The sequence below is a fragment of the Barbus barbus genome, assembly GCF_936440315.1.
Source record: "Barbus barbus genome assembly, chromosome: 49".
NCBI lineage: Eukaryota > Metazoa > Chordata > Actinopteri > Cypriniformes > Cyprinidae > Barbus > Barbus barbus.
Genome location: NC_136727.1, coordinates 20562570 through 20576601, shown reverse-complemented (window position 1 = coordinate 20576601; position 14032 = coordinate 20562570). Strand labels below are relative to the sequence as shown.

Here is a 14032-nt window from a genome sequence, read left to right as displayed (position 1 = left end):
ATTTATATTATGTTTTATTTACAGAAGTGCATTTCCATATCAATTTAAACCTATCGAATAGGCTATGCAAGTTTTGTCTTTATTATGACATAAGTTGTTGGGAATGGCTGCAGATTTATAAAATATTAAAAATGTTTGCGTAAAATACATAGACTTTTATTTCAGTTATATTTCAATGTTTTTGCTTCCCCCAAGAAACTTTGCGTTTGTTTACAAAACTTTTGCGTTCCCCTGAAAACTTTGCTCGCTAACAAAACTATTGTAATGGGAATAGGAGTAAAAGCTATATTTTAGTGTTTTTGTGATAGAACGCATATCACTAAAATATAGAAAGATTTTAGGGGGAACACAATATTTTTTTGTGAGAGAATGCAAATAGTTTGTGAGAAAATGTTGAGTTTCTCTGGTAAATCCAAAAGTTTTGTAAGTGAATGCTAAAGATTTGTGAGTGAACACAAAGAAAACATTGTGTTTTGAAAGAAAATGCAAAGTTTCTCAAGGAAATGCAATAATTTTGCTAAAGTTTTGTGAAAAAAACGCAAATTTATTGGGGGAATGCAGTACATTTGCTTGTATACTGAAATATGAGTGGGAGAAAAATATATATATATATTTCAGTGTACTTGTGAGTGAACGTTTTTCGGGTGAACGCAATACATATAATTGTTTTTTATTTAATTTACAAAGCTAAGAGCGAATGCACAAGCAGTGAATGATAATTTTTCCACCCATCTCATATATTGTCGTTGTTTTTTTTTTGTAGCAGCCTGAAGTTCGGTAGAGATCACATAAACAAACTTAAAAAACTAAAACACACTATAGGGTAAAACCAGCCTTTTTAAGGGGAAAAAACTTTTAATGAAATAAATAGAAACACTTGCAAACACAAAAACATGTACAAGACGGCATTAAATGGGGAAAAAAAGCTTAAACTACTTTGTCAAACAATTGTGTGTAGAAAACAGACTAAAAGGTAAAAAATTGTACATCACCAATGTCGGTGTTCAACATACAAAAATACTATATGTAAATTAAAAACCGTATATATATTACAATTAAAATGAATGTTAAACAAATATTTTACAATTTATATTAAATACTATAAATCCTGTATAACATGCTGTCCGTTAAACTGTACTCTTAAATCTAAGATCCACTGGTTAGATTTTTGCTTTCGACATTAATAATTCCTCGCCTGACAGCACAAAATACCCATAATTCATCATTCACATGCAAGATTGATCTTTTCTTAAATAGTTCTTCAAGCTACCTCACAGATGTTACGGTCCACAGATACAAATGCACACTATTTTCTCTTTTAACGTCTTCTGTGATCTCTGACGACTACACACACTTTCCACATCCGCATTCAACTGTCTTTTCGATGTCCTGCGTGAACGAACTTCCATCGTCGCAATCGAAGCTGTAGCGTTTGCGTCGTACCCTGGTGCCCCCGCAGCAGAAGCCCGAATCCGGCCTGCAGCCACCGCGACACTCCACCCAGGACAGCGGCTGCGTGCTGCGACACTGGACCTCACCGCGCTGCATGCGATGGAAGTCCCGTACCGTCTCACCCTGACACGGAGTCACTGGAGGCAAATAATACAGTCAGGCAGACCTGGGTAGATTACTTGAAAATTGTAATCTGTTACTGATTCCAAATTACACGACAAAAATTGTAGTTAGTATCGTAATCCATTACATTACACATTTTAGGTAATATAATCAGAGTACTTTTAGATTACTTGTGACCTAACTTGTTTATCATGTTGATTTAAAAAGGATAATCTTGTACCATATTGATATAAAAATGCAAAGATTAAGAAAATATATTACATTTGTTGTTATTAACAACATGAAGTGCATTAAACATTACATTAAATAACGGTTTCCTAAACTGGTGTTCATGAAGGAATTGCAGGGGGTTCGTAAATTTGATGAAAAGCTAATAATTAATTAAATAAAAAAAATGTGAAATTTAAATAATTTTAAAATAATCAAAATAAAACACTTAATTAATAAATATTTAATTTGTTTACCTGCATGTCATGCGATCATAACCAACGTCAGAGAACTGTGTGTGAATTTGCAAATGTGTTCATTTCTCAGGGGGATTTCAAATTAATATATTAAGTGAAAGAGACAAATAAAATGTTGGGATTCCCTGCACTACATGTAAATAAGAAATACTGTGAATGTGCACTTTAAGTGTTTGAAAGAAAAAAGCCTTCCAAAGACAGTAATACATGGTTAAATAATTCAAGTAAAAATGAATGTGTTCATCAGTTGAAATGTTGAGAAAACATTTCTTAAAACTGATTTTTAAAATGATTTTTGTAAATCCAGGGATCAAATGCTGTGTGGCCTTTACATTTTCTGTGTAATTATATCCACCTGACTATTGACTGGTCTTTGTGTGAATGTCAACAAAACTGGATAACTTTCTGAGCGTATTTAAGCGGTAGGCTATATTAAAAAGGAACATTTAAAAGATGAAAAAGAGGAATTAGGGAAAATCAATTAATTATTAATAATTTATTGCTATTGTTTGAATAATATGTGATCATGTAATCAATAAAAAAGTAACTGTAGTCTGATTACAAGTACTTAATTTTGGGAATATGATTACGTAATCCAGATTACATGTAATCAGTTACTACCCAGCTCTGCAGTCAGATTATGGTTTATGATAATCGTTTGTGGTGTAAATGAGTATGGTTTACCTGTGTCGCATAACTGGCCGCTGTAGCCACTGTCGCAAACGCACTGCGCCTGTCCTGTGGGTGATTCTTCGCAGAAGCCGTGCCGGCATGAGAGCGCCGCACAGGGGCCGGGGGACTGGTCCTCTTGAGCGCACAGGGGCCCATGGAAACCGTCCGCACACTCGCAGCGGTACGACTGCAGGTCCACCGGGACACAGGTGCCATGAACACACCTTACAGCAAGAGAGAGGACACTCGGGTTTAGACCAGGGGCCATATTTACTAAACGGGGCCAATTAGCATGATAGCGCAATGCCAAAAAATCACCTAAATCTACCGAAAACACAGGCACTAAATGGGTTACGACATGCTTTTTTGGCTGATAAATAATGGCACAAATAGCAGTAAATTAAGCAAACCTTAGTAAAACATGTTGTGTGATTCTGTTCCCATGAATTGTGTGTCTGAAAATGAAACTCCTACAAATGCATATATGCAAATAAGGTCAGTTGCAAAAAATGACTGTTTCTCAGTGCGTCTTTAGTAAATCCTGACAGTAGTTTTTTAACGTCAAAAGACGGTTTTCTTTGGCACAAGCTGTTAGTAAATCTGGCCTTACGATTATAAACTGCCTAAATAGGAGTTGGTGGTACAACAGTGATTTATATCATATTAATTAAATATTTAACACAGGTTAACTGGATAATACTGTTTTTATATTACAAAATTGAATTACTACACAAAAGTAGGTGTACCCCGAATAGTCGAAATAGTCACAGTATGCTTTTATTTCAAATAACCTTGTGGTAATTCCTATTGAATAGTTTTACATATAATAGAAAATGTTTTCATATTTCATCTTGTGTGTAAAATGTAATTTTTTATGTATGAAATTATTTTACCTACTGTATATTTTTCTATAAAAATTATATATATTTTTTTTTAAATAAAAGCATTCAATTGGCTTTACCACAAGGTTATTTAATGTAAAGGTCTAATGTAATTTTTTTAATGAAATATTACAAATGTTTTAGAATATAGATGTATTGAAATGTTTTATATTTTACATAAAATATATAATACATTTTGTTTTGTTTTATGTAAAATATTCAGTAGGCATTACCACATGGTTATATAGCACAAAATTATTTTTGAACTATTTTTACAGACAAATTAAAATGTTTTACATTTTATAAAAAATATATATAAATAACATGTATATATAATAAAATTAAATCATTTAAACAGAAACATTCAGCTGGCATTACCACATGGTATAAAGCACAATATATAAAATAGAAAAATATTATTTATATATTTATATTATAAATAAGATTTGTATTTTATCTATAAAATATTTTTATATATTTCTATTTAAAAACATTTTTACATATTACATAAACATTTTTTATATTTGAAATTAAATATTTGATGTTACATTAATATATTTAAAATCCCATATATTTTATATAAGGCTTTTGTATTAAATAACCTTAACAATTAAATGTGAAATTATTATATGTGACCCTGCAGCACAAAAGCAGTCATAAATAGCACAGGTATATTTGTAGCTATAGCCAACAAAATTAAAATGATCGATTTTTCTTTAATGCCAAAAATCATTAAGATATTAAATAAAGATCATATTCCATGAAGATATTTTGTAAATTTCCTACTGTAAATATATAAAAACATCATTTTTGATTAGTAATATGCATTGCTAAGAACTTCATTTGAACAACTTTAAAGGAGATTTTCTCAATATTTAGATTTTTTTGCTCCCTCAGATTCCAGATTTTCTAATAGTTGTATCTCAGACAAATATTGTCCTATCCTAACAAACCATACATCAATGGAAAGATTATTTATTCAGATTTCAGATTATGTATAAAATTATGACTGGTTTTGTGGTGCAGGGTCACATATAACATTTCTTCTCTTTTAAACTGGAGCATGCACCGTGAACACACAGGTACACACTTGTTTTTCTTGCAGGGGTTGGTGGCAGCTGCCAGCAGGGCCTGATCGCAGTGTGGGCCGCCCCATCCTGGCTGACAGTGGCACACGGGCCCGGCGGCAGAGTCCGGCTGACACAGTCCGTTCACGCAGCGCAGCTCCTGACAGGCCCGGCAGCCCGGCACCACTCCCGGCTTCATCTGTGTGTGTGTGAAGTCCTGCAGCTCGTTATTGATGTACAGGTTTCGTATGCAGCCCTGAAAACTGGAGCCATTGAGAGACGGCCACTGGTTCAAAGACAGCGACTGCGCGTTTTCAGGCATTCCTGATGGATAAAACAGGCATTAATAGATACATAAAAAAAAAAAAAAAAAAAAAGATTTTACAACACTCTTCAGTTTATTTAAAAAACCTTTAAATTAACAGCATTATGTTAGGTTTCCCATTTAAACAATTGCAGAGTGTGTTCTTTAACTGCATGATTCAGTTTATTAAAATACATTTAGAATGATCACAAAAGATCACAAATTCAAGCCATGCTGGCAGAAAATGTACATATACCACTTCATATAGTTAATCAATTTCAAATGAAGTGTCGTTTTTTTCTCTCCAAACATTACCACGATTACAATGTGATATTGATTTTTTATTTGTTTTTTTACGACAGTTCAATAAACAAGAAGTTAAGAGACTTACGTTTAGACACCATATTGCCTGATTATGTGGTATTTTGACAACAAAAAATAATTCCAAACACAGCCACAGCAGTTTTGCGTCTCTGAGCAACATGATGGTGTTTCGTTCCTGAATGAATCAACCGTTTTGATTCAGTTCAATCACAATGACTCACTTAACAGTGACTTGCTGCCACTTACTGGCGGTTTTAATTTCACATTCACAGTATCTTTTATTATTGAAATAATTTCAAATATCAGTATTCAACGTTTTATGTTTAATATATCAAAACATTATTTATGCATTTGTAATTGCGTTCAGTTATACAGTGTGTAAATACATCTAAATGGCACTTCAGATGCAGCTTCTGTGTTTCCTCTGCATTGAAAAGAGGAATTTTGTTGATACTGACTTCATAATTCACTGATTAAATGTAAGAATTTGACTCAAAAGATAATGGACACTTTTAGAAAAAAAAGGCTTTATAAAGCTAAAAATGCCCATAAAATGTAAAAATCAGTTTAAACTTATTGGAAAAGATTAATTTCAAAGTGAAAAAAGTGAAAGTGACATACGGCTAAGTATGGTGACCCATACTCGGAATGCTTTTTAACCCATCCAACGTGCACACACACACACACACACCGTGAACACACACACAGCAGTGAACACACACACCGTGAACACACACACCGTGAACACACACCCAGTGCAGTGGGCAGCTATTTATGCAGTTGGGGGTTCGGTGCCTTGCTCAAGGGTTGCTGGTGTCGCTGGTGGTTTCCAAACTCTTGATTTCTCAATTTTTGCTATAGCGCTAACTGACTTCCAAATTGCTTGCTTTTCTCTCAAAGTCAGCTCCCTCATCTTCATCCAGGTTTGTGTGTGTCATCAGAATGCAGAAGTAATGGATATAACTGATACGACACATTCCCTGCTTTTAATATCTGAAGAATTAATGCAACAGGACACAGCTGATCACTTAGAAAGACCTGTGAGGCTACTGCTCCAATACTTATGCTCACATCAGATAGAGGGATGAAACTCTTAAAGTGCTGAACTTCTTAGCTGGTAAAACATGTGTTGAGTCACCCAATAATAAAATGTGACATTCTGTAGTTTTGTCTCATATTCATCTTTTAATCATATTTGTCATATATCTTGACTCCACAGCCAACAGAGCAATTTTGTCTTTACTGTTCCAATACTTTTGGAGGGTACTGTATATCGTACACCCCTAATTGCATTTATTTGTTTTTTATGAGTTGGGGATACACATATTTATTGGATGGAAATCCTGCCCTCAATTAAATTGAGTTCATGAAAATGAATTATTTTTTGCAGTCAAATAGGATCACGGATGAAGGTGGAAATTTTACCACCGATGTATAGCGGGGCATCTCTGGTGAGGGGCTGGACGTGTCCCAAGCTGTCCAGAGTGGTAGGAAGCCCTCCGTCCACAGAGAGGTTGACCATCCGGTCATAAGTCACCAGCTCCACGGTGTGAAAGCGTCCGTCGTTCACCGTCTCCGAGCTGTGGAAACAGGTAGTGAATTACAGCAGGTGTATTGACATGTTAAATGTGGAGCGTGGTCTTTAATGTAAACCTGTAAATGGTGCTTCCCGGCTGATTTCCTGCATCGTAGGACACTTTGACACGGCCGTCGTGTAACTCTACTGCGATGTGGTCGTCGACACCGTTGTAGAGAAGAATCCCATTGTCTTCTGCTGTGGAGACCTGAGAGAAAGAGTCCAAACGCAAGAGTACTGCTCAAATGTTTGAGATTTCTTTGTGTTTTTGACATTTTGCTCAACTGAGGCTGCATTTATTTGATCAAAAACACATGAAAAATACTGTAAAATTCTGAAATATTATTATTGTTATTTTTTCCTATGTGAATGTATTCTAAACTGTAATTTATTTCTGTGATGCGCAGCTGTATTTTCAGCATCATTACTCCAGTCTTCAGTGTCACATGATCTTCAGAAATCATTCTAATATACTGATTTACTGCTCAACAAACATTTCTGATTATTATCAAAATTCAACAGTTGTGCTGCAAAAAAATGTTGTACCATAATACATATTTTTTCAGGATTCCTCAATGAAAGTTAAAAATTGGAAATAGAATTCTTTTGTAACACTATAAATGTATTTTGACTGTCACTTTTGATCAATTTAATGCATCCTGACTGAAAAAAAGAGCAATTTCTTAAAAAAACCCAAACCTTTGAACGATAGTGTTTAAATATTTGTATTCCTACATATTTCAAAATATACAAAATATAAATGTATTTATACATGTATTTATCTTGCCGCTGCAAGATTAATCTTTAATGAGCCGAAAAGAACGCACGTCACGCCTCTGTTCATCAATTTGCACTGGCTACCAATAGCTGCTCGCATTAAATTCAAGGCATTAATGTTTGCCTACAGAACCACCACTGGCTCTGCACCCCTTTACCTAAATTCATTACTTCAGACTTATATGCCCTCTAGAAGCTTGCGTTCTTCAAGTGAACGACGCATTATTGTACCATCCCAAAGACACACAAAAACACTTTCACTGACTTTTTCATTAACTGTTCCCATCTGGTGGAATGACCTGCCCAACTCAATCCGAGCAGCCGAATCCTTACCCATCTTCAAGAAACGGCTAAAAACTCATCTGCTCCATCTTTACTTGACCCTCTAACTCTAGCACTCGCTATTCTCATTTTATTTTATCTATGTCTTTTTATAAAAAAAAAAAAAAAATAAATAAAAATTAATAATAATAATAATTATCTGTACTGCGTTAGGCTAACTGAGACTTGTAATAGCACTTGCACGTAGTGTATGCTTAAATACTTGACGTAAAATATATAACATATATATATATATATATATATATATATATATACATATACTGTATATACACAGGCACATGCGCACAAAATGTTATTTACATAATTTAAAATTTAATACAATTGTTTTATATTAAATATTTTTCTTTTATATTAACCATGTGGTATTAATATATACCAGTGGTTAATAATTTATTTATTTACATATTACGGCAATGCAGTGGTAAATGAGAGTGGTTTGTATGTCATGTGTGTTTCACTGTATGCTTTGTATTGCATCCTTAAATCTAACAATAGCAGAAACATAAAAAATATGACAATTACTTTGACATATGGCTGTTAAAATTACATTTACTCGTTCAGCAGATGTTTCATGCGCCAAGGTCAGAGAAAATGAATCCGAAGCATATGCTTGGACAAAAATTATTTAATTATGGAGCTGTTTTTGCTTTATATTTTGGGCATATGGTGAAGGTCACTGTCTCTCTCGCATTATCATAAATTAAACAGCACTCATAACAACATTAATACGCATGTTTGTGTGGTTTAATGTGAGTAATAGTTCACATATATGCTGCCACATGTGGGAAAAAAATTCTAGATAGGCTACAGTAAATATCTCTTCTAATATATATAACAAAGTGATAATATAGTTATATATTAGCATATATTTATTTATATATATATATATATATATATATATATATATATATATATATATATATATATATATATGCAATATTTAGTTATTAAAATATATTTGCAATTTTATTTATTTACTTATTTATTGTGTGTCATTTACACAGCACTTTAGCGGTTAACTGGTTTCTATCCTGCAGAACGGACCGCATCGCACCTGTAGCGTGATGTTGGTCTGCGGCCGGTTCTTGACGTCGTTGAGCAGCAGGTACGAGTCTCTGTCGATGAAGTTGACGCTGAGCAGTTTTTCGCAGCGCGGCCCGCCGAAGCCCGGCAGACACTGACAGGCTGCAGTACCGGCGCTCTCCACACAAGGGGCGCCGTTCTCACAGAGCAGCTGCTCACAGCCCTCCGGAGCCGCGAGAGACACTTCACACAGACGGCCGCTGCCACCAAACAACACGCCATCATTAACCACTGCATAACATACTGCACCAATCACGCAAAAAGACAGATCTAGTTCTTAAAATCTTGTTCTTTGTATTAATGTTGGTTTCATATGGCTTTGAAACACTTTTATATGACCGTTAATAAAAGTTTACATTTATATACTCTAAAAATGTCATGTAGTGTAACCAACACTTAAAAAGCAATAACATATTTTAGTTAAACCTTAGATACAAGTATTCAAATGCAATAATTTATTTCTTAAAAAGTTTTAAAATACATTTTTCAGTGTAAAAAGGGTTTATTTGCAGAAATCATGGTTTTTATTGTGTTTCATTGTGTTAGTTAGCTGTATGTTTTTGGTTATTTTTTCACCTAATCAAAATAACCCAACTGCAGTTTGAAAAAACATGATTTCTGAAACTTTATAAAAAAAGTTATCTGTTTTTGCAAATGAACTCTTCATTTTATAATATCATGAATTATTAATTAATTATTACATTTTTGGGGAGTTGCACCACATGACGTTTTAAAAGCTGAACTATTCTTACTTGTAATAAAAAGGTCAAATTATTATTATTATTATTATAATTGTTGTTGTTGTGTTTTTCCTGCATGTTTTTGCAGCTTGGTTGTACCACATGACTTTGATTTAGTGGATGGTTTTATATGATTAATAATAGTTTTGTAATATTTATAGTAACATTAATTAATATTTATAATATTTTATGATATATACTAGAATAATATAAATTATATATAAATTATACCTTCAAATACACCAGTTTTTTTATTCCTATCCATCAATAAATAAAAATCCATTTATAATATTTTATTATATCTATCGATCTTGTAATCTAAATATGATTAATTTAGACATCACATTGAAAATTATATAATATTTTAGCAAAATAGAAATCGTATTAAAAGATTATAACAAACTACTTAAGCACTGCAAAAAAATATCAAAATTACATTTTAATTCAGAAATTGAAAACATTTTCATCATTAAAGAGGTGTATTTAAATTATTGTATGTATTAACTGGATTTTAAGTATTTTTGAAATAATTAAATTAGTGTCATGTTATTGACAGATATTAATAGGCAGGACTACTTAATATTTTTACAGTGAAAAAGAAACATGGAGTAACATGAAAATATAGAAACATTGAGAACATTTTTAACATTATATTATAATGAAATATTTTATTTCTTAAAAATGACATTAAATAAGCATGTGATAATGCCTATTGAACATTTAAAATAAGAGAAAATTCACTGTATTTTATGTCAAATATAAAACATTTTTGTTACCTATAAAACAAATAATTTCAAAACATTTTAATGTTACTTTATATGAAATAGTTTAAATTATATATAGAATATCACATTAGTATACTTCAAGCTTAATATATTTTATATTAGTCTTTCATATTAAATAACCATGGCAATGAAATGAAATGAGTTTGACTGTAATGTAATGTGGTTTTGACTCACCTGTAGCCCTGAGGACAGATGCATGCGTATCCAGCCACATGATCTACACAGCGCGCTCCGTTCTGACAGTAATGACCCTCACATTCATTATAATCCACACTGCAGTCGTCGCCCACAAAACCCGGTGGACAGATGCACCTAAACACAAACACATGCTTTCATTACAGGTCAGAAATCTAATTTACTTCATCATTTGAATGACCATAAATGCTGCTTTTCAGCTGAAAGTCCTATTCAAACACGACAGCAAATATTTGCCGTAAACAGGATCGTGAAGAGAAACGACATTCCTACGGAGCGACTCAGATGAGGAGCAAAATTCATCAAGTTACTTCATTTTTTTCTTTATCAGAGACACTTTCTACTCCCTTTAAAAGTTGATAAAATGCTAGCCTATTTATTTTACTTTCCTAAATACCTAGCTGATATATATATATATATATATATATATATATATATATATATATAACTAATATATATCATTCAAAGGTTTTAAATACATTTTTCAATGTAAAAAGTTAAAAAAGTTCATTATCATTAAGTTTTTTTTGGGGAGGGGGGGGGGGGGTCGCACCATAAAAAGGTCAAATTATTATTATATATTTTTCTTCTTTCTTCTTTCTACTTACTGTACTGTTTTAAATGCTAATATTAATAGATTTTATATTTGTATTAATATTATTAAATATTTATAATATTTTACGATGATTAATATGAAAGAAAAACACTTTATATTTATATTTAATTTATTTTATAACTTTATTTTTAAGTAGCATTTTTATTTCATATAAATAATATATACAATATCTCACAGAAGTGAGTACACCCCTCACATTTTTGTAAATATTTTATTATATCTTTTCATGTGACAACACTGAAGAAATGACACTTTGCTACAATGTAAAGTAGTGAGTGTACAGCTTGTATAACAGTGTAAATTTACTGTCCCCTCAAAATAACTCAACACACAGCCATTAATGTCTAAACCGCTGGCCACAAAAGTGAGTACACCCCTAAGTGAAAATGTCCAAATTGGGCCCAAAGTGTCAATATTTTGTGTGGCCACCTTTATTTTCCAGCACTGCCTTAACCATCTTGGGCATGGAGTTCACCAGAGCTTCACAGGTTTTTCACAGGTTTATCTTGGTCTCATCAGACCACAGGACATGGTTCCAGTAATCCATGTCCTTAGTCTGCTTGTCTTCAGCAAATTGTTTGCGGGCTTTCTTGTGCATTATCTTTAGAAGAGGCTTCCTTCTGGGACGAAAGCCATGCAGACCAATTTGATTCAGTGTGCGGCGTATGGTCTGAGCACAGGCTGACCCCCCACCCCTTCAACCTCTGCAGCAATGCTGGCAGCACTCATACGTCTATTTCCCAAACACAGCCTCTGGATATGATGCTGAGCACGTGCACTCAACTTCTTTGGTCGACCATGGCGAGGCCTGTTCTGAGTGGAACCTGTCCTGTTAAACCGCTGTATGGTCTTGGCCACCGTGCTGCAGCTCAGTTTCAGGGTCTTGGCAATCTTCTTATAGCCTACACCATCTTTATGTAGAGCAACAATTCTTTTTTTCAGATCCTCAGAGAGATCTTTGTCATGAGGTGTCATGTTGAACTTCCAGTGACCAGTATGAGAGGGTGAGAGCGATAACACCAAATTTAACACACCTGCTCCCCATTCACACCTGAGACCTTGTAACACTAACGAGTCACATGACACCGGGGAGAGAAAATGGCTAATTGGGCCCAATTTGGACATTTTCACTTAGGGGTGTACTCCCTTTTGTGGTCAGCGGTTTAGACATTAATGGCCGTGTGTTGAGTTATTTTGAGGGGACAGCAAATTTACACTGTTATACAAGCTGTACACTCACTACTTTACATTGTAGCAAAGTGTAATTTCTTCAGTGTTGTCACATGAAAAGATATTATAAAATATTTACAAAAATATGAGGGGTGTACTCACTTCTGTGAGATACTGTACATATCTTTTATATTTTACTTATATTTTATATAAAATATTTAAACACACTACAATTCAAACGTTTTGTGTAAGAAAGATGTTTTATTTTTAGAAATTAAGGCTTTATAATAAATTAATCAAAAGGGACAGTAAAGACTTTTATAATATTATCAAATATTCATATTTAAAATAAATTATGTTCTTTTGATATTTCTGTTCATCAAAGAATCCTGAAAAAATCCACAAAAATATGAAGCAGCATATTTATATGAATGTTATTTTTATATAAATATAAAAAAAATATTATTTTATATTTATAAAAATGTATGATGGTTAATATAAATAAAAATATTTTATATAAAATATTATACAACAACTTTATTTTTAAGTAACATTTTTATTTCACATAAATAATATATAAATAAAATACCTTTTATATTTTATTAATATTTTATATGCACACTACCGATTTCCTTTTCTATTAATATATAAAAATGAATATTTTTTCTCAGCAAGAATGCAATAAATTGTTCAAAAGGGACAGCACAGACTTTTATATTATTATATTCTGTTTTATTTACATTTCTATTCGTCAGGGGAAAAAATCCACAAAGCATTAAAAACTGATAGTAATAATAAATGTTTCTTGAGCAGCAGATTAACGCATTAGAATGATTTCTGAAGAATCATGTGACACTAAATACACTTTAAAATATATATTTTCACAGAAAACAGTTATTTCACAATATTACTGTTTTTCTGATCAAATGCAGACTTTGAGAAACATTAAAACATCTCACAGACCCAAAACCTTTAAATAGCAGTGCATGAGATGTGCATATGTTGTTAATTAATGTATTACCCTGATTTAAATATTTTACATGAAATGTTTTTTTATAACAAGCATCTCATGATTAGTGTCTTGTGCTCACTTGGGTCCCGTGACGGTGGGTATGCAGGTGGATCCGCGATGACAGGGATTCTGACCCGGATAACACAGATCCTCCTCGTACTCCTCACACTTCTGGCCTGTAACGCACATCAAGCCTTCCTTCACCAATCAGAGCAGAAGAACATAGCATGAACCAGCCGAGGCCACGCTAACACTGACCTGAGAAGGGCTGCGGACAGACGCAGCTGTAGTTTCCCACTCCGTCCACACAGATGGTGCCATTCTCACACTTGTTCTCCACACAATCGTCCACATCCACCTCACAGAACTGCCCGGCGAAGCCCACGGGACACCAGCAGCTGGAGACACAGAGAGAGTCAGACACTGCTGCTGTTTCTAAATTTAATCTT

The 14032-nt window shown here is 33.3% G+C and overlaps 1 protein-coding gene across 1 annotated transcript in view; it reads right to left on the bottom strand.

Annotated features, from left to right (window-relative positions):
* Positions 1-1344: 1344 nt before the first annotated feature.
* Positions 1345-14032, bottom strand: part of slit1b (slit homolog 1b) — a gene marked incomplete at both ends in the record, with an annotated part of 46691 nt that continues 34003 nt past the window's right edge. Inside the window, 9 exons of the mRNA XM_079413633.1 lie at positions 1345-1589; positions 2724-2935; positions 4683-4983; positions 6713-6867; positions 6941-7071; positions 9037-9265; positions 10765-10902; positions 13663-13759; positions 13842-13981. Of these exons, the coding sequence (XP_079269759.1) occupies positions 1345-1589; positions 2724-2935; positions 4683-4983; positions 6713-6867; positions 6941-7071; positions 9037-9265; positions 10765-10902; positions 13663-13759; positions 13842-13981 (1648 nt within the window). The remainder of the gene's footprint in view (positions 1590-2723; positions 2936-4682; positions 4984-6712; positions 6868-6940; positions 7072-9036; positions 9266-10764; positions 10903-13662; positions 13760-13841; positions 13982-14032) is intronic.